Here is a 20697-nt window from a genome sequence, read left to right on the forward strand (position 1 = left end):
GTAAAACAAATTGTAAAATTCGGAGAAAAGGGAAACAACTCATAATCAGTGTGATTTTTGGATGATCCCTCCGGGAAAGAGATGGAGGAGAGAACACAGGCCAACGACGGAGTACCCCCAGCCTGGTTGATTCAACCGGGGTTCGGAAGACTGGCCGCCCAAGGACCCGGGACACAGGGCCATCCCCACGGCGCTCCTATTCGGCCACTTGCGCGGTAACCTCACGTCTTCCCCAGCGCAGCTCCCAGGCTCCGTCACCCCCGGTTCCCACCGGTCCCCTACGCAGAGACCCAACCCAGGCACCTTCCCCCGCAAGTGTCCACCGACTGAAAATAGATCCCGAGGCTGGCCCTGAACCCCGCCCCCCGCCGCCGCCAAGTCCTCCCCTTTAAAGGGAGCCACCGGTGACGCCGGGGGAGTTTGCGGAAGCGCCAACCGCGTTGGGGCCTTGGGCGGATCCCGTGATTGCAACTGGTCCCGCCCCCCGGGTCCTCTTCCCCCATTGTGTGAGCGGCTCGGGCCCAGGCCCCGCCCCCTCACCGCCTCCCTCCGGAGGCCCAACCCCTCCCCTTTTTTTCACCCCCCCCTTGGCTCATTTCCGGCCGCCGCTGCTACCGCTAGCCTGTAAGGAGGTTTCGGCAGAGGGAAGAAACAACAGCCGCCATCTTGTTTGTGTGCTAGGCTGGGGGGGAGAGAGGGCGAGAGGGAGCGGGCGAGAGTGGGCAAGCGGGACGCCGGGCTGAGTGCGAACTGCGGGAGCCAGAGTGCGGAGGCGAGCCGGGCCGAAGAAAGGCGGCAGGGGCCGAGACAGTGGCAGGGGGCCTGGGGCGCACGGGCTGAGGCGACCCCAGCCCCCTCCCGTCCGCACACACCCCCACCGCGGCCCGGCAGCCGGGTCGGCGTCGACGCCTAGGGGGGACCATTACATAACCCCGCGCCCCGCGGCGCCTTCGCCCGCCGCGGAGGGCGGCCCCGAGCCGAGCCCCGGGGGGCGGGCGCTCCCGGCACCTGGCCGCCGCGGGTGGGGGCCGTAGCGGCGGCCGTATTTATTTCTGTGCCGCGGGAGAGGAGGGTGAAGGGGGAGAGCGCGGCGCGAGGAGAGGCCGCCTGCGCCGCCCGCCGGAGCGGGGCCTCCTCGGTGGGCTCGGCGTCGGCGCGGGCGGGCGGCGCTGCTCGGCCCGGCCCCCTCGGCCCTCTGGACCGGCGAGCTCCGCGCCCGGCGTCCTCGCCGCGCCTCCGCCGCCCGCCGCGCGATGTGAGGCGGCGGCGCCAGCCTGGCTCTCGGCTCTGGCGAGCTCTCTGCGGCCATTAGGGGCCGGTGCGGCGGCGGCGCGGAGCGCGGCGGCAGGAGGAGGTCTCGGAGGGTGGGGGCGCAGGTCCGGGAGGGGGCACCGGGAGGAGGTGAGTGTCTCTCGTCGCCTCCTCCTCTCCCCCCTTTTCGCCCCCGCCTCCTTGTGGCGATGAGAAGGAGGAGGACAGCGCCGAGGAGGAAGAGGCTGATGGCGGCGGCGGAGCTCCGAGAGACCTCGGCTGGGCAGGGGCCGGCCGTGGCGGGCCGGGGACTGCGCCTCTAGAGCCGCGAGTTCTCGGGAATTCGCCGCAGCGGACGCGCTCGGCGGATTTGTGCTCCTGTGCCCTCCTCCGGGCCTGGGCGCAGGCCCGGCCCCTCGCACTTGCCCCTACCTTTTCTATCGAGTCCGCATCCCTCTTCGGCCACCGCGACCCAGCGAAGAGAAAAAGGAACTTCCCCCACCCCCCTCGGGGGCCGGCGGAGCCCCCCAAGCCCACCCCAGGGAGCGGGGCGGGGAGCCCTGGCCGAAGAAGAGATTTCCCGAGGATTCTCGTTTTCCTCGCCTGTATCTCCGAAAGAATTAAAAATGGCCGAGAATGTGGTGGAACCGGGGCCGCCTTCAGCCAAGCGGCCTAAACTCTCATCTCCGGCCCTCTCGGCGTCGGCCAGCGATGGCACAGGTTAGTCCCGGGAGCCCTGGCCTTCCACATTCCCCTTAATCTTTTTTGCTCGGTGCACCTTTCCTCTTCCATATTTTCCTTTTTCTCTCTTCTTAGTTTTTTGCTTCTTGATTAATTTTAAAGGTGTTTGAATGAGCTGGTCGAAGACGTCCAGTAGCCCAACCATTTTCTTTGCTTCCTAATACATTTGTTGCAACACTATGTCATATCGATGTGTGTTCTGGAATTAGAGCTTTTGAGTGGTGCTATGGAAATAGCTTTTATTGTTGCTCCCATGCAGTTTAATTTTTGAAATGCCAGTGCATTTGTGTGTAAGGGTTTTTTATGCAATTTTGCTTTGAATTTTTTGTTGTTGAGAAATGAGGAATTGCGAATCCTTTCTCCTCAATTGCACTTACTCTGTTTTCTCTACTTTCCACTCTTTTCAAGATTTTCTCTTTTTTGCACAAGATTTTCCGTTGAGGATGAGAGTGTAAAAAATCTTGATTTTTATTTGTGTGTTATGTGTGATCCAGGATTTCAGGTTTGACGTTAGCTGTAACGTCAAAGCTGAAATTTGTTTCGAATTATTTTACCTACCATTCCTAGCTCCCCCCCTTTTTTATTTGCCTTAAGAATCAATATGGAGCGCAGTTCATTTTACATCTCCCATTTCTTTGGTGTGAGACCAAAATGTCTGAAATTCTGGGGTTTTAGGTTGTGAGAGAGCAGAGGCATTTTCTTTGCAGTTTGTAGTCACTTTCTCTTTTGGGGGGGCGGTGGAGATAACCAATTGTGTGGAGTTATGTACTTGGAAATCAAAATTAGGAGTTGTAAGGATCCCAGTCATGAACTGCAAACATAGACTGACCGTACAAAAGTTTAAAATGTGCATAAGGTACTGTATTTGTGTGTTTTTGTGGGTTTTTTTTTTTTTTATGCTTTAAACATTCTTGGAGATCCATATTTCAGCGTAGAAAAGCTCTACCATTCTTAACTTCACTCAGTTGTGGACCAGCCCTTTTGTCAAGGGAAATTCAGGGAGACTTCCCTCCATCATCCCCTCCTTATAATTAGTTTGGTGCTGTCCTGATGGCCACCGACCTTCTCTTTTGCTGTCGTAGTTGTTTGAGGTGCCAGGATAATGAAGAGGAAGAATGGCTGGCCATCTGACAGTCCACAAGATGTTCCCCCTTACTACGGAGCATCTCTTTAACTCCGCGTCATCCCTCCATCTGCCAGTGAGAGTGCATAATGGAGTTAAATGTACCCTATGAGTTTGTAGAGAACTTTTAAAGCATGTTTCTAAGCAGGCTTCATTTCAGAGGGTGAAAATGTAAGGATATGGCAAATGCTTTGGATTCTTTGCTTTTATAAGAAAAATGTGTCATGAGTTTAAGATAACCTGCAAAGATTGAGGATTTTTGCAGTTTTCTTGTAGTTTTCTACTTTCAGACTTGTAAAATTGGCAATGCAAGAACTTTGATCTGTTCTTATTCCTTGAACTTTCTGTAGTCTTCACAGATTTTTTTTCTCTTACTTGCCTTTTTTCCTTAGAACTGTTACACATATTGAGTATCATATTCCTTTGCACTTACTAAAATGTTCCGAAGGATTTTCAGATCACCTTTAGACGTATTTCTGCCTGTATGTTTTTGTGTTATTTCTTTAATTTTTGTGTAATGTGGTAATGGATTTTACATTTGAGTTCACTAGAGACTTGAGATACTGTAGAGAAAACTTCTTTAATGTGTGTCATTTTGATTACTCCTGATTTGAGTAGCTTACTCTTGGAGTAATGCAAGGCCTGAAGGGAGAGCTGCGCTCTGCTGTTCAGACACCTCTATTCAGGTGCACTACTGCCTTCTCCATATTTGATCTATGTACTTGGCAACTTTAGCTAACTCATTTAGTAGTGTCTCACCTGTCCAGTATACAAAAACTATTTTGCTACTTGAAATATCTTTGTATAATTAAAAGAGTCCAAAATGTATCAAGTGGGTTTTTAGAGTAAAAAACCCTCAACATTGAGATGAACTCAGTAAGAGTTTATCTTAGTATTAGTTACCTTTCTCTGAATTTTGTGATGAGAGTTGATCCCTCCTGCCCCCATTAAGATTGTACTCTAGGAATTCTTCGGTGTCAATTTTTAATCCTAATCAGTATGGGTTTTCGCGGGGGAGGTTGGAGGGAGGTAGTTAAAAAGAAAATACTGTCCCATTGTGAACGTAATACAAGTTGATGATTTTTTATTTTTATTTTATTTTTCTTTTTGCAGGCAGTAGTGTGTAGTATAAGTTGTCAGGGAACTTTTAACAAAGACACTTCACTTCTTAAAGTTTTTCAAACTGTTTAAGTTTTCAAACTGTTTAAGTTTTCAAACATGTAACTTTTCTGTGTTTTGACTTTTGAGTTATTACCTGGATATTTTATAAATGAAAGTAAGTTGTTTTTTGGTAATTGATTATGAATTTTATCTAGAACTGGGTCAAAATGATCCCAACATTCTAGACATCAGAAACTTTTTTTTATTAATGATTAGGACGTGTGATTTTAGTAGTGTTAAGTGTACCTACCAAGAGTGTTGGCATGTGCCAGTTTTATAGGAAAGAAAACTGGAGCCCAGTTGGGTTGACATACTAACATGTTAACAAAACAGATTAGTGTTTAAATTCCAATTTCTGAATTTTTAAGGTTAGCCACTGATGCAGAATATAAATGACTTTTTTTTCTTTTTAAAGATTTTATTTATTTATTTGAGAGAGAGAATGAGATAGAGAGCATGAGAGGGGAGAGGGTCAGAGGGAGAAGCAGACTCCCCGCCGAGCAGGGACCCCGATGCGGGACTCGATCCCGGGACTCCAGGATCATGACCTGAGCCGAAGGCTGTCGCTTAACCAACTGAGCCACCCAGGCACCCTATAAATGATTTCTTAATGAGATGTCAAAGATTCTTCTAAAACATTCCAGATTGATTCAAATAACTTGAATTAAGTTCAGGTTTTATGTGTTGGAATAGGGAGGGAGAGACTTACTTTTTTAGCTTTGCATCTTTATGTTCCTGCTTCAATATTTGTACTTGATCCATTGTAAATTTTATTTAACTTGGTATGGTTAGGACAAAACTATTTGATAAATAAAATAACTTTATGTTCTCCACCCAAAAAAAGATTATAAAAGCCATTTGTAGAAATATTTTGGTAAAATTATTGACCAAGAAAGTTAACAGGTAAGTCCTGAAAATATTTTTTTTTTCTTTTTAAGATTTTATTTATTTATTTGAGAGAGAGAATGAGAGAGACAGTACATGAGAGGGGGTAAGGTCAGAGGGAGAAGCAGACTCCCCGCTGAGCAGGGAGTCCGATGTGGGACTCGATCCCGGGACTCCAGGATCATGACCTGAGCCGAAGGCAGTCGCTTAACCAACTGAGCCACCCAGGCGCCCAATCCTGAAAATATTTCTTGAACCTATTTCTAGTAATAATAATCTGAGCAATGGGCTTGATGAGGATGATATAGTTGCTTTCATTGTTCATTGGATATGTTCTGTCTCTGCTTTGTAAACACTTAATGCTATATGCATTGAAAGAACAGACTCTGGAAAGGTGGATGACAGCCTTAGGATCTGGCATATTAAGTAACGATCTTTCTGGTCTTGGTACCAGTTTTGTAGTTCTACTGTGTACTCATGTCAGAATTGGCTTGGATTTTATCCCTGTTTTTCATTTCAAAGGAACAGGGCAGATAGTATATAAAATATATTATTTTGACCACTAGATTAATATACATAATAGAGAAGTGGCAAGGATTTTTTTTTTTTTTAATGTCAGTTATACTTTCTCAAAACACTGCTGTGGATTAATGGTTTATTATCCTAACCAGAATATTTTTGTTGGAGGCCATTTCTTTTTCAGCTCTTAAACCTATGATACTGTGTTTTAATTTTATTTTTAAGGCATGCATGTTTACATTAGAGTTCTCTTGGAGTTTTTCGGTTATGGCTCCTTGGTCCAATGAGGTATTGCTGACCTCAGTGTTATGTTGCAAAACATTTTATTAAGTGCCTTGAACTCTGGCAGTTGCTTATTCTCAAGGCTTTGTAAGTTCATTTATAGGGCTTCAAGAAGGCTATATGTGGTTGATAGTGAGATAGTGACTTTTGTTAAATTGTAAATCTTGTACATGTTACATACAGTATGGGTGCCCTTTTCCAGCAGAAATTCGTGTCTGTCACAGACGTAAGAAATGTACTGGCGTGTCCAGTGAATGTGTAATGGAGAGAGAGGAAACGGTTTCTGCCTTTGGTTGCCTTTTCGCATTATTTTCTGTTTTACTTTGCTTTTCCACCTTCTCCATAGTCTGTTCTATAAAAAGCGAGATAAATTGAAACAAGAAGTTGAAAATAAGTGCCTAGTGGTGTTTGTAGGGACATTAAGTGGTAAATAGGAAAGGGAAAAAAAGAGTAGGAAGAATGTTGCAGATACAAGTGGGAGTGTAAAATACCTCTTCCTGGTATATTTACAAAAACAGTTCAGGAGCTGTTCTGCCAATTCCTAACAGCCAACAATTAATAGAAAAATAAGATATGCTTGTTGTGTGTGTATTTTGTGATTTTAGGGTTTCTTCTTTGAGAATTTCCGAAGTTGAATTTTTTTAGTGTAGCAAATATTAGAGAAATTAATCGGCAAATTGAAACTTAAATTATGCCAAGTATAAACATTTAAAACATTAAATTTTGCAGGTGATTTTTTTCATGTGATGGGTGTTAGTTTTCTTAAATTTTGGTAGGAAATTTTTTATTGTTCAGTTCTTACAGGTTTTTTTTGTTGTTGTTTGTTTTTTCTCACAGGTTTAAGAGAATAAATATTAAGGTGTTAAGCTTCTCCTGAACAGTTTAGATATCCTTTGTTTTTAGATATAGATCTTACTTTATAAATGCTTCAAAAGGCAATTAGGAGTAATTTAGTTGAGAGAGAGAAACAAAAACTAAAACTCCTGGGGAAAAAAGTGAGCGGTTAAGAAAAGGGGTTTTGGAGACACTACTTTAGAGTTCTGATCCCAGACGTGCCTTTTTAACTGTGAACCTTGGGCCAGTTACTTAACCTCTTTCTCTCAGCTTCCTCACCTGTAGTACCCACCCTACAGGATTGTGGTGCGGAATAAACGAAAATTCTCTTTGTCGACAAATGTTTAGGATAGAGTGCTTGCTGCAGTGTAGCATGCGCTCATTGTGTTGATGGTTTTTAACCTTACTGGCTAAATATATAGCAACGACAAAGCAGTGGTGATTTTTTAATGGATTTATAGATAGATTGGATAAAGAGAGCCAAGTTCGTGAAGTTCAGAGAGTAGTAGTCCAAGAAGTAAAGCTTATGGTGCAGTTAGCCAATAGATCTCAAAGATTGTTTCTGAAGAGTGTAAGAATATGGTAGCAGAGACTAAAATAAAAGTAGAAGTACTATATGTACTGTCATATAGGGTGTCTTGAATATGTAAGTAATTAAAATGGAAATCAAGTATTTAAAGCGTGAGAAATCAAAGATTGTTCCTACTGGAAATGCTCAAGTCAGAATGGCTTTTTGCTAAAGAACTGTGTGATTGAGCACTACTTTTTCTATTTTCTGTTTGCTTACTGGGTTTTTTTTTTTTTTTTTAAGATTTGATTTATTTATTTGACAGAGAGATAGCGAGAGCAGGAACACAAGCCAGGGGGAGTGGGAGAGGGAGAAGCAGGCTTCCCGTGGAGCAGGGAGCCCGATGCGGGGCTCGATCCCAGGACCCTGGGATCATGACCTGAGCTGAAGGCAGACGCTTAACGACTAGCCACCCAGGCGCCCCTGCTTACTGGGTCTTAAAAGACTTTTTTAAAAAGGAAGAGGGAGAAGAAAAGAAGCAGTGCAGTGCTTTTCAGATTTTTTTGACCACACCCCGTAAGAACTACATTTTACATGGAGAACTAGAGACGCTACCTCAGCAAGCGGACAAACTACTTACCCTTACTATCTGTAATATACTCTGGTGTTTTCTATTATGTTTGTTTCTTTTTTTTTTAAAGTGCTGGTTGTGACCTACCATATTGATTTCATGACCCACTATTGGCTTGTGACCCACAATTTGAAAAATACTGGCTTAGAAGAGTTGACAAGCTGGCATTCATCTGTATTGGACCAATATTTTCTGTATATTAGGCATTTATCCTCAGTGCAGGGAATACTCTGGTAATCAAGATGGATATGGACCCTTCCTTCCCATTGCTCATAGATAAGGGGATGAGAGTGACATTCAAGACTGATGTGACCAGGGCGCCTGGGTGGCTCAGTTGTTAAGCGTCTGCCTTCAGCTCAGGTCATGATCCCAGGATACTGGGATCGAGCCCTGCATCGGGCTCCCTGCTCCGCGGGAAGCCTGCTTCTCCCTCTTCCACTCCCCCTGCTTGTGTTCCCTCTCTCGCTGTGTCATTCTCTGTCAAATAAATAAATTAAAAAAAAAAAAAGACATGTGACCAGCGTTGTATTTGGGAAGTACTCTGTACAGTGGGAGAAATAGGAGGGCCTATAACCTGTAACTACTGTTCCTCTGGTTGCTGTCTTTGAGGAATTGATGTCTGATCTTGAAATCTGAAGGATAGAATATAATCGTAAGAGTGAGCCCAGGCTGGGAACAAGAGTATGGCCTGTTCAGGGAACCTATTAAGTTCATCTGACTGGGGGGATAGCAAGAAATATAATCATAGAGGTGAGTATGGAGCCAGTTATGCTTGGCTTATAATACCTTTTTTTTTTTGGCTTATAATACTTATTGGAGTTCAGATTTTCCATTTCAGCTCTTTTTCAAAAGATTTTTATTTATTTATTTGACAGAAAGCAATCGCATGCAAACATGCACAATTGAGCAGCAGGGAGAGGGAGAAGCAGGTTCCCCACTGAGCGAGGAGGAGCCCGATGGGGGGCTCCATCCCAGGGCCCTGAGATCATGACCTGAGCCAAAGGCAGATGCTTAACCCATTGAGCCACCCAGGCACTCCCCATTTTAGCTCTTTTAAATGGATGGGGCATAATTGTACCTTGATGATTGACTAAAGTGAGGAATGCTTTGGAAAGGAACAGGGAAAAATATGAAACAGGGAGACCAGAGAGATGGCTGTTTTAGGATTCCAGCTGTGATGAGGGTGGCCTGAATTAGTAGATGGAAAGCAGTGAAAAGATTTGAGGAAAGTGGGTGACCAGCAGAACTTGGTGATTAATTACTCATTAGGATTTTGTGATAGAGGGATCAAGGGTAATTCCCAAGTTTCAAGTTTGGGCAGCTGGGTTGGAGAGGTTGCCATTTTCTAAGATAGCAAACATAGGAAGTGAAGTATTTGTGTATGGATGTGGTGGGGAGGGGTTGTGATGAGTTAAATTGTGAACATTTTGAAGTTGTGTGATTCTCCTGAGTTGAGTAGTCACTGTTTTCATTTGGTGTGTCTTTCTCTCCTTTCAGCCAACAAACATTAATTACCAAAGATCAATTATTAGACACTTGGAAATTTAAAAATGAATCGGTTGCACTTTTTGCTCTCAAAGCACTTAGGATCTGGTGGGGTTGGTATACATGTCCACACAATTTTCCTGTGAGTTATACAAATAAGTATTCTTTTTTTTTTTTTTAAGATTTTATTTATTTATTTGACAGAGAGCGAGAGCAGGAACACAAGCAGGAGGAGTGGGAGAGGGAGAAGCAGGCTTCCCGCAGAGCAGGGAGCCCGATGCGGGGCTCGATCCCAGGACCCTGGGATCATGACCTGAGCCGAAGGCAGATGCTCTACGACTGAGCCACCCAGGCGCCCTCTCATAAGTATTCTGAAAAGTAGAGGATAGGGATTGTGTCTGACGGGGTGTGTTTGGAGAACTGAGGGAAAACTTCAGAGGGAAAGTTGAACAGAGGTAGGAGAACTTGAAGATAACTTACCTTAGAAGTAGAGAAAATTGGAAGAGTACTTCTTTTTTCTTTTTTTCTTTTTTAAGATTTATTTATTTGACAGAGACACAGCGGGAGAGGGAACACAAGCAGGGGGGAGTGGGAGAGGGAGAAACAGGCTTCTCCCTAAGTAGGGAACCCAGTGCAGGACTCAATCCCAGGACCCTGGGATCATGACCTAAGCCGAAGGCAGACGCTTAACGACTGAGCCACCCGGGCGCCCCGGAAGAGTATTTCTGTTTAACAAATGCAGGTGGTTCTAATGTGGCTGGAATCAGACTATGGTGTATGTTTTCATGTGAGACAGATGGGAAAGGATTTTGGTGTCCTATTATGAAAAGACAGCAATGTAGTAAGGAGTTTGACATTTTTACCATCAGAATTAAAATTTTATGAATGAGAGAATGACATGGTCAGGGAAAAGGGAAGACTAATTCTGGTGACATGGTATAGGATCAGTAGCAAGGAGAGCACCTAATGGCAGGAAGACTAGGGGTATGTCATTTATCTTTTGAAGTGCACTTCCATTTGCCTTGGAAGTTTTCGGTAGACTGTAATTATTGATGTGAATTGTTTATTTTTTTAAGGTCCAAGTTTTGTTTACCAGTTGTCCTAAATGTAGAGAATAACAGCAGATAACTCAAACAATTCACTCTCTCCTTTTTCTTTGCAGATATGCAATCTTTAGAAATTTTTTTGGTTTTGTTTTTTGGAGAGATGGTATGATAGCTCTATCACGTAGGATCCCCTATAGGCATTTCATTCCCTCAGAACTAACCCCAGTCAAGCAAACAAATCTTATACTCACCACAAAGCTTCTCCCAAGATGTTACCACTACTCAAAATCAAGAAATGATCAGTGGTAGTTAAGTTAACATGCAGTTTAGGTTTAATATAAACATGTCATTGAGTTGATTTTTAAGGTGGGATTTTGATAAAAGTGTCCTCACCTTTTAGTTAATTTCATGCGAAGAAGTGTCACCATATTAATAAATAAAGAGCAAGGCAGATAGTCCGTATAAAACTTCTAAAAGTGGGCCGAGGTCACACATTTGATCAGTTATAGCACTTGATCTCTGTTTAAATTTTAAGACTAACTTAAATGTGTTGGGGTTAAGAGGCAACTTCAAGTCAATCACTTGCCAAAGTATAGGTACACCTTTTGATGTCATGGTTGCAGGACAATGTTAAGAATGCATATTTTGAAATTTGCTTGCACTTCTGCCCTTTAACTCCATTGGATTTCAGAATTCAACACTTGATAACATGCATAACTATGTGATCCTGTATAATCCAATATTGATCATCATCTTCAATCCAAGTTTGTATATAAAATCACAAATTGTTTTCCAGTTTTCTTGAAAAGTATTAGAAGTCATATCTGTTTTTCCAGCATGGATATTTCATTTAATTTTCTTAGTTTTTCAAAAGTAGTTTTAAGTGTTTATGCATCTTTCTTACCTTGATAGGTGGATTGTTTGTGATTAGATTAGTTCTGCATCTACAGAGTATCAAAATACTATTTTTAAATAAAGCACTGAATGAAGGTTAGGAAAGTTGTTTCAACCTAATTTCATGAAGTTTGCAAATTTGCCTCATTTTAAAGACTGTATCTAAAATGTCATGCTGCTTTTTTTTTTTTTTTAAGATTTTTATTTGAGAGAGAGAGCACAAGTGGGGTGAGGGGCAGAGGGAGAAGCAGGCTCTTCGTTGAGCAGGGAGCCCCATGCGGGGTTCGATCCCAGGACTCCAGGATCATGACCTGAGCTGAAGGCAGCCTTTTAACCGACTGAGCCACCCAGGTGCCCCTAAAATGTCATGCTTCTTAAGCACCCCAAAAAGTTGAGTTAATAATGTAGGAAGTGCCCTAAACCAGTAAGAATGAGAGATCTTTGTTATATTGTCAATGTCTAGCCAAACTGTTATCAGATTTATTGAAGTTACATAGATTTGACTTTCATTTCCATCCTTATTTTTTTTAAATCCCAGATCCCTCACCTGGAATAGGGACTCTGAGCATCCTGATTTCCGCCCACCTCATCACTCACTTTGCTCTCCCTACTTGTAATTCTTGCGGTTGAACTGGTTGAGCTTTAGGTGGTACACGTCCCATTTTCTTTCTCTCCACGCTTCACCTGCCCTGCTCCTACTTACCCTCTGGCCTTACCACTGGGTTAGAGGAAAGAGAGGTTTTGAGATCTGGAATGTTCGTTTTTTTAAAAACATTTTAATGCCATATAGAAAACTAATGAGATCTGGAATGTTCGTTTTTTTAAAAACATTTTAATGCCATGTAGAAAACTAAATGAAAGCAGAATCAGGGGCACCTGGGTGTCTCAGTTCGTTAAGTGTCTGCCTTTGGCTGAGGTCATAATCCCAGGGTCCCTCCATCGGGCTCCTTGCTCAGTAGGGAGCCTGCTTCTCCCTCTCCCTCTGCCGCTCCCTCTGCCTGTGGACGTGCGTGCGCGCCCTCTCTGCCAAATAAATAAAATCTTAAAAAAAAGAATCAGTGGATGAGTTCTGTCTTCTAAGTGGATACTTGAGAATTTACTAGTTTTGGAACAGTATGGTTATTAGTATGGGTATTTTGCTTATGTGCACAGTTTAAGAGCAGAACTGAGTTTTTATTTGACTTCAGTTTACCTGAAGCACAAAAATAAGCCTGTTACAAACAAATAATGTTTGAGCCTTCTATATAGGAAAAAAACGTATAACTGGGAAGAGGTGCTATTCAGTAAAATTAGATTTTGAGCCAAAATTATTTCAAGTTTCACATTGTAATTAGTAATTTAAGAAAAAGCCTCTTATTTATGCTCACAGCACAGTGCAGTGTGTGGGATTGTATTAAGAATTCTAATTTTGGGGGTGCCTGGGTGGCTCAGTCGTTAAGCGTCTGCCTTCAGCTCAGGTCATGGTTCCAGGTTCCTGGGATCCAGCCCCGCATCGGGCTCCCTGCTCAGCGGGAAGCCTGCTTCTCCCTCTCCCACTCCCCCTGCTTGTGTTCCCTCTCTTGGTGTGTCTCTCTCTGTCAAATAAATAAAATCTTTAAAAAAAAAAATTCTAATTTTGAAGGTTATGCTTCATTTATATATTTCATGGTGGGTAGTATTTATCTAGTTCTCACATATTGTGGAATCATCTTTATCTTGATTTTTTGGAAAGGCTAAGTGATGTCAGTATTCATTTTGCAAGATTATATGGCTAAATCAATATAGCAATGTAGAAAACACCAAGTGTGACCTACAAAATCAGTAGGTAATAATGAAAGGATTTTTTTTTTTGAAAGGATGTTTTGACTCAACACTAGTTTCCCACATATTCAATCCAAATTCGTTTTTGTTTAGATTGTCACATTTCTAAATACCTGGTCCATTGGATACACTTCATATATTCTAAACATTGCAAATCACATTTAAATCTGTCCTGTCAGTCACATTTGTATCACTGTATCACTGTGTTTGGGTTGAATGTACACTCAGGTGAAGAAACATTTTACTCAAAGTTATTTTGTACTTGAGCATCATTAAAGGTATTTGGGAACTTGTCAATGAACTATTTGGTAGAAATCATCTGCTAATGATATTGATTGGTTGATAATTTTGGAAAGTAAGCAGGAAATGTCTTATTGGAGATAGTGTGAGTTCATTCAACAGTTGTTTGTGATACTGTTTTTTGATACTTGCCATAGGATAGTTTAAAAGGTAATGGAATAAATTTCAGATTTATAAATTTCTAATCATAGAGAAAGGGGGCAATTAAACAAGTATTTAGGAGCTTACTTTAATATCTAGAAGAGATACTTGTTGTCTTTTCCTTTCTTACCTCCTCAGTCCGCTGCAGTCTGGCATTTGCTCTTTCCAACTCCACTGAACTACTCTTATCTAGATTAGTAAATATTTCCTAGTATATCTACATTTAGTAAATTCTGTCTGGAGCATGGGACACCACTAACATTTCCTTCTTGGAACCTGGTTTCCAGGACAGTGTTCCTGGTGGATGGGCTTGGGGAATGGTGGGTTTCAACATCCTTTGATGGTTAAGATTATTGTCCCTTAAATACTTGTATATCTGATGGTCCCCTTAATGTCTAACAGTGACTTTTTTCTTACATCACCATGTCGTCCTCTGGATTTCCCTTCTGGATAACAGAACTCCTGTATACTTTTAGGTTGTCCAACCCAGAAACTTAGGCGTCATCCTTGTTTTTCTTCTAAATCCCCTACCTATAGTCACAAAGAGTTCTTACAGTTGGCATCTTTGATGCCTCTGCCCATTTAGTACTTCTGCTCCAGATCAACTGCTAGTTTTTGTTACTTCTCCAGCAGCAGCCTCCTAACCAGTCTCTCTGACTCCAGACACGTCTGTCCGATTCATTCTTCATCTTGTTTGCCTGAGTGGGCTTTAAGAAATACAAATCTGTTCATACCAGATTTTTGCTTAAAAGTCTTCAGTAGACCAATTTTCTCTTTAGAATAAAAATTCTGAACTCTTAGGTTAAGGGATCATCTAGGTTTCTCATGTTTGTTGAACATCTAAATTTTATTCAGCTGATCTGGACTAATCCCTATGAAGGGCAAGTTGAGATAGGGGCCTGAGAAGATGATTTATTTGAACCTTCATTTTTTCCCCTTTCCTTGAAGGAAAAGGAAGAACTTGAAGAGCTCAGTAACAAGCGTGAAATTGAGACTGGTCAGTACTAAAATCCACCATCCAGTAGGATTTCCTAAATTGTGACATTACATTTTTTAATTATTCCCTTGCATCTTCATACATACTGCTTTTAGTTTGGGACTTGCTTTTCTAACAGGTTTTAGACCATGGGTTTCATTTGCTGTTGAGGACAAAGTTGTAGCTAAGGACTCACCCTGGAAGTTATCCTGGCCCTTCCCTCTGGACAGAAGGTTCTGAAATTTCTCATCAGGCATTCAGATTCTCTATCACTCAGCCAGGGACACCAGAATCTTCTGTGTGAGTTTACCTTTCTCAATGAACACTCTTCCTATCCCAAAAAAACAGAACAACAGTAGAACTCCATGAGGGAAGTAGAGAAAGTTGTACTGTCTCTTGATGGAAGGGGTGACTTGAGCTCACAGTTGCTAAATGAGGTCAGCTTATAGAATTGGGTTTAGACTCCCTGAGCAGTGCCAAGGTATAGGTAACAGTGATAGCTGATGGTATTTAGGAATTATAAATGTCCAGAGCTTTTAGGCACACAAAGTAGCTTAGGAGTAATGATGACTTAATGATATTAAATGAAATAATAGCATCTATTTGATCAAAGTATATATGACTTTTACAGTCTTCCAAATTTAATCAGTATAGCTGTTGAAAATGTTTTAAGTAGAGGTAAGAGAACTTTTATTAAGTTACAAATACCAAATCAGATATAAATAATTATAATATGCAATTTTAGAATTGCTGAAAACGTTAATTCTGTGAGCTTATGCTAGATCTTGTGAGAAATGTAAATATTTATTAAATACAACCCTTGGGGCGCCTGGGTGGCTCAGTCACTTGAGCGTTCGACTCTTGATTTCGGCCCAGGTCATGATCTTGGGGTTGTGGGGTTGAGCCCCCACATCCGGCAGGGAGTCTGCTTGAGAATCTTTGCCTTTGCCCCTCCCCCGTGCACATACTTGAGCTCTCTCTCTCTCTCTCAAATCTTTTAAAAAAGATAAATGCAACCCTTCTCCTTCAGATACTCATAATTTGGTAATGAAGTAATGATGCACACAAATATTTAGCCATAACAAAAGATAGAAGATAGTAAGTGCACAGTTGATTGAGAGCCATCTTGGAAAAGAAGAGAATTGGAATCAGTCTTGAGTTGAAACCTGAGTGGATCTCTTGTAGTAGTAACTACAATTTAGGTCTTTTAAAAGTACAGGATTGCCATTAAAGAACAGTCCTAAACTTTTATTTTCAGGGTCTACCAATGTAAACCCTCCTGTCTGGCTTCACAATGGAGCTTAACTTTGTAATGTGATGTGAAATGTTTTGCATAAACATGAGGCAGCCATCAAATGGAGCAAATTTGGCTGTAGTACAGATTAAATTAAAATCCTCAAGATTCTAGGGTCTACAGTAAGATTTGTGTATTACTAAAGTTGATTTCTCCTCAGTGAATTCTGTGTATGTGGCTCTTACCTACTTCTGATATTGTTGAGAGGATTAGTGGGAATAATAAAATTATTGAAGTGCCAAGAACAATCCCTGACAACGTTGAAAGTGCCTGATAAAAGTTTCTTGTTATTATAAGATTGTTTTGTCTCCTAATAGGGTAATGATTCCATTGAATAATAATAAAGTATTTTCATGGTGCTTAATATGTGTCAGCACTATTTTAAATACATATTAACTCATTTAATACTCAACAAATAACTTATGAAGTAGGTACTTTCCTATTATACAGAGGTGGAAACTAGGCTCTTCTGTGTGTACTTCAGAACCCTCTGGTCTGTTTCCCTGAAAAACTTAGAATTTTGATTGGCATTGCACTGAATGTGTAATTTTTCTTGTATTATTACTTTGGCTAGATTCTCCAGTACAACATTGAATTAGAAATGTTTGTCATAGGTATCTTTGTCTTGTTCTGATGCTAAAGAGACTTTTGGTGTTGGTCCATTAATGCATATTTGCTGTCAGTTTTTATGTTTTGGAAGGAACCTTTTTTATCACTTTAAGGAAGTTCCCATCACTTTCTTGATCGCTGTAGTTTTTTGTTGGTTTGGTTTGGGTTTTTTTGTGTGTGATTGGGTATTGAATTTTATACAGTGCTTTTCTTAGAGCCTTGAGATGAACCTTGTATTTTCTTTCTCCTTTGTTAATATGATGAATGACTTAAAGATATTCTAGGCTTCTAATGCAAACCCCTCCCCCCCGGATTCCTGACATTATCTCAACTTGATCGGTACAGTACATTTTAAAGACACTTGATGAGTTTGATTTGCTGGGGGTTTGTTTTTGTTTTGGGGGGTGTTTTATTTTTTGGATTTTTGCTTATGCTCATGATTTTCTTTTCTTGTACTGGCCATGTGATTTTTAGAGTATTCTGTTTTCTAGAAGTGTGTGTATGAGGTTGACTTGTCTTTTACTTGAAAGTTCAGTAAGACATGCCTGTAAAAACATTTAGATCTGGTGTTTTCCTTATGGGAAGATTAACCAATGATTAAGACAGACTATTTCTTTCTTTTCTTTTTTTTAAGATTTATTTATTTGAGAGGGAGGGAGAGAACCTGGGGAGGGGCACGGGGAGAGGGAGGGAGAATCCCAAGCCGACTCCTCCCTGGGCAGAAGCCTGATGCACGGCTGGATCTCATGACCCTCAGATCATGACCTGAGCCAAAACCAAGAATTAGACACTTGACTGCACCACTGAGGCACCCCCAGACTATTTCTTTAATAGTAATAATAGGCTCTCTATGTCTCCTTCTTTTAAACTTTTTTAAATGGGAAATTTCAATTTAATAGTATAAAGGAACTCCCGTGTGCCTGTTACTTGAAGTTATTTTTGCATACACATACATGCTCCCTCCTTTCTTTTTTTTGCTGGAGTGTTTTATAGCAAATCCCAGACAAGTCATTTCACCAGAAATACTTCAATATGTATCTTTTAGTTAAAAGGATTTGTTTTAACGTAGTAACTATGCTATTACCACACCCACCAAAATTGATAATTTAATATTACCCACCACTCAGTCGTATATAATTTTCCTGATTTTCTTTTTAAGATTTTATTTATTTATTTGAGATACATGAGTGGCACCTGGGGAGGGGCAGAAGGAGAGGGAGGGACAGAGAAACTCTTGCGGACTTCCTTGCTGAGCGCAGAGCCCAACTCAGGGCTCAGTCCCATGACCCTGAGAACATGACCTCAGCCAAAACCAGGAGTCAGATGCTCGACTGACTGAGCCACCCAGGTGCCTCGTCCTGATTCTCTTCTTAAAAATGTGTGTTCTTATAGTTGGTTTTCAGGTTCCAAACAAGATATGTCTAGTTGTAAAAAAAAAAAAAAAAAAAAAAGAAGATATGTTTAGTTGGGTCTTTTTTTTTTAAGATTTTATTTATTTATTTGACAGCGATAGCAGGAACACAAGCAGGGGGAGTGGGAGAGGGAGAAGCGGGGCTCAATCCCATCATGACCGGAGCCAAAGGCAGATGCTTAACGACTGAGCCACCCAGGCGCCCCTAGTTGTTGGATCTTTAAAACAACTCCTCCCATTCCTTTATATTTGTCTTTTTATTTTATTTTAGGTTTTATTTATTTATTTGACAGAGACACAGCCAGAGAGGGAACAGAAGCAGGGGGAGAGGGAGGGAGAGGGAGAAGCAGGCTTCCCGCGGAGCAGGGAGCCCGATGAAGGGCTCGATCCCAGGACCCTGGGATCATGACCTGAGCCGAAGGCAGACGCTTAACGACTGAGCCACCCAGGCGCCCCTATATTTGTCTTTTAATATCATTGATTTGTTGCAGAAACTAGGACGTTTATCCTACAGAATTTCTTTTTTTTTTTTTTCCAGAATTTCTTTTTGACTAAGGTTTCATGAATATTTTCTCAGGAACATATCCGTTTTTGACTCTTCAGTTTTTTTGTGTGAAGCTTATTAGATGTATTGCTTTCTGTTTTTTTTTTTTCTTAACCTTCCCATAAATTTATTTTTTATTACTCTTCAAAGAACCAACTTCTGGGCGCCTGGGTGGCTCAGTTGGTTAAGTGACTGCCTTTGGCTCAGGTCATGATCCTGGAGTCCCGGGATCGAGTCCCACATCGGGCTCCCTGCTCAGCGGGGAGTCTGCTTCTCCCTCTGACCCTCCCCCCTCTCATGCTCTCTCTCTCTCTCTCTCTCTCTCTCATTCTCTCTCTCAAATAAATAAATAAAATCTTTAAAAAAAAAAAAAAAAAACAAAGAACCAACTTCTGGTTTTGTTGGTACCCTCTCAGTTGTATCCCTATTTTTCTCTTCTGTTGATAATTGCTTTTATCTTTTATTATCTTGCTACTATTTTTTTCTAACATCATAACTTGGCTACTTAACTCAAGTTTTATCTTTATTTTTTTATTTAAGTTTTGAAATGTTACTTTTCTTTTGTGATTTCCTCTTACTCATATGTATGCTTTTAAAATTTCTAAGTGAGCGGAGGTGGTTTTTTTTGTTTTGTTTTTTACTTAAATGTTCAACACTAAAACTATGCAGATAATGGGATATTACCTTGTATACTGCAGGGGGAAAGTAAAATGCAAAATTGTTCATAAAATATGTATGATTTTAGTTTTGTGACTTGTGTAAGTGGAAACAGTGAAGGAAATACATCCACATATTAAGCAGTTGTCTTTCAGTAGTGATATCAGGGGCATTTTTTTAAAAAGATTTTATTTATTTGTCAGAGAGCACAAAGCAGGGGGAGCGGCAGGCAGAGGAAGAAGCAGGCTCCCCACTGAGCAGGGAGCATGATGATCCCAAGATCCTGGGATCATGACCTGAGCTGAAGGCAGACACTTTACCAACTGAGCCACCCAGGTATCCCGATGATATCAGGGAAATTTTATTTAAAACCTTATTTGTATTCCAAAACACCTAAGACACATTCTGTTTTTATAATGGAGGAGCATAAAATGATTTTTTCAAAAGGAAAGAATAATACTGTAAAAGTCTGGATTCTGAATCACGCCCTGAGATCCTGGGATGTGATTGATAGCAAATATATATATTAATATATATTTTCCATATATATTAGAATTTCCCATTCTTTTTTTAAAACAGATTTTGTTTATTTGACAGAGAGTGAGAGTGAGAGAGCACAAGCAGGGGCAGTGGCAGAGGAAGAGGGAGAAGCAGCCTCCCTGCTGAGCAGGGAGTGATGTGGGGCTTGATCCCAGGACCCTGAGATCCTGACCTGACAGCTGAAGGTGGACGCTTAACCAACTGAGCCATCTAGGTGTCCCAATTCAGAGTAATTATAATATGACCAGATGCTTAAGTGTGTTGGACATTAGGCAGGGAGTTGGTGTATAAGTGGTGAAACTTGTCCTTCCCAAAAAGCTACAGTCTGGATGCAGGCGTGGGGTGAGGGGTGGTGGTAGGAAGAGATAGCAGGGAGGAGGGGAGAGAGACACACACACAGATAATTTCAGTGCCATGATAGAACGCTTTTAAGAATAGGAAGGGCACATAGAGGAAGAGTTGGGCTTTGGAACCAAGATTAAGTGGACCAAGTAGATCATTACTAAGTGGTATTTTGTCTTCAAGGGATGGACTTTTAATAGTATAATGAGTTGTTGATTAAATACCCAATTATGCCTTGTTAATGTGAAAAGTACTTGGAGAATTAAAAGGAAAAAAAACTAAACACCTCAATCTATATAATGAGTTAATACGAATACTGTTAGTCCACAGATCAACCAGGACAATTTTTTCCCTCCAGTGGACATTTGGTAATTTCTGGAGATATTTTTTGATTGTCACAAATGGGCTGGGGGTACTACTGGCATTGAGAGAGACCGAGGATCTGCTGCTTATCTTTTTTTTTTTTTTTTTTTTGACAGAGGTAGACACAGTGAAAGCAGTAACGCAAGCAGGGGGAGTGGGAGAGGGAGAACCAGGCTTCCCACCGAGCAGGGAGCCCGATGCGGGGCTTGATCCCAGAACCCTGGGATCATGACCTGAGCCAAAGGCAGATGCTTAACGACTGAGCCACCCAGGCGCCCCTGCTGCTTATCTTAAAGTTCACAGGACAGTCTCTCCTTCCCCCACAACAGAGAAGAATCCAGCCCAAAATGTTCAGTAGTG

The 20697-nt window shown here is 41.6% G+C and overlaps 1 protein-coding gene across 1 annotated transcript in view; it reads left to right on the top strand.

Moving 5' to 3' along the window:
* The first annotated feature begins 1228 nt into the window (after positions 1–1228).
* Positions 1229–20697, top strand: part of EP300 (EP300 lysine acetyltransferase) — an 84751-nt gene continuing 65282 nt past the window's right edge. Inside the window, exon 1 of the mRNA XM_028115674.2 lies at positions 1229–1971. Within this exon, the coding sequence (XP_027971475.1) occupies positions 1878–1971 (94 nt within the window). The 5' untranslated portion in view covers positions 1229–1877. The remainder of the gene's footprint in view (positions 1972–20697) is intronic.

The sequence above is a fragment of the Eumetopias jubatus genome, unplaced genomic scaffold (genome assembly GCF_037043125.1).
Source record: "Eumetopias jubatus isolate StellerSeaLion01/CBP00866 unplaced genomic scaffold, mEumJub1_p1.0 scaffold_8, whole genome shotgun sequence".
NCBI lineage: Eukaryota > Metazoa > Chordata > Mammalia > Carnivora > Otariidae > Eumetopias > Eumetopias jubatus.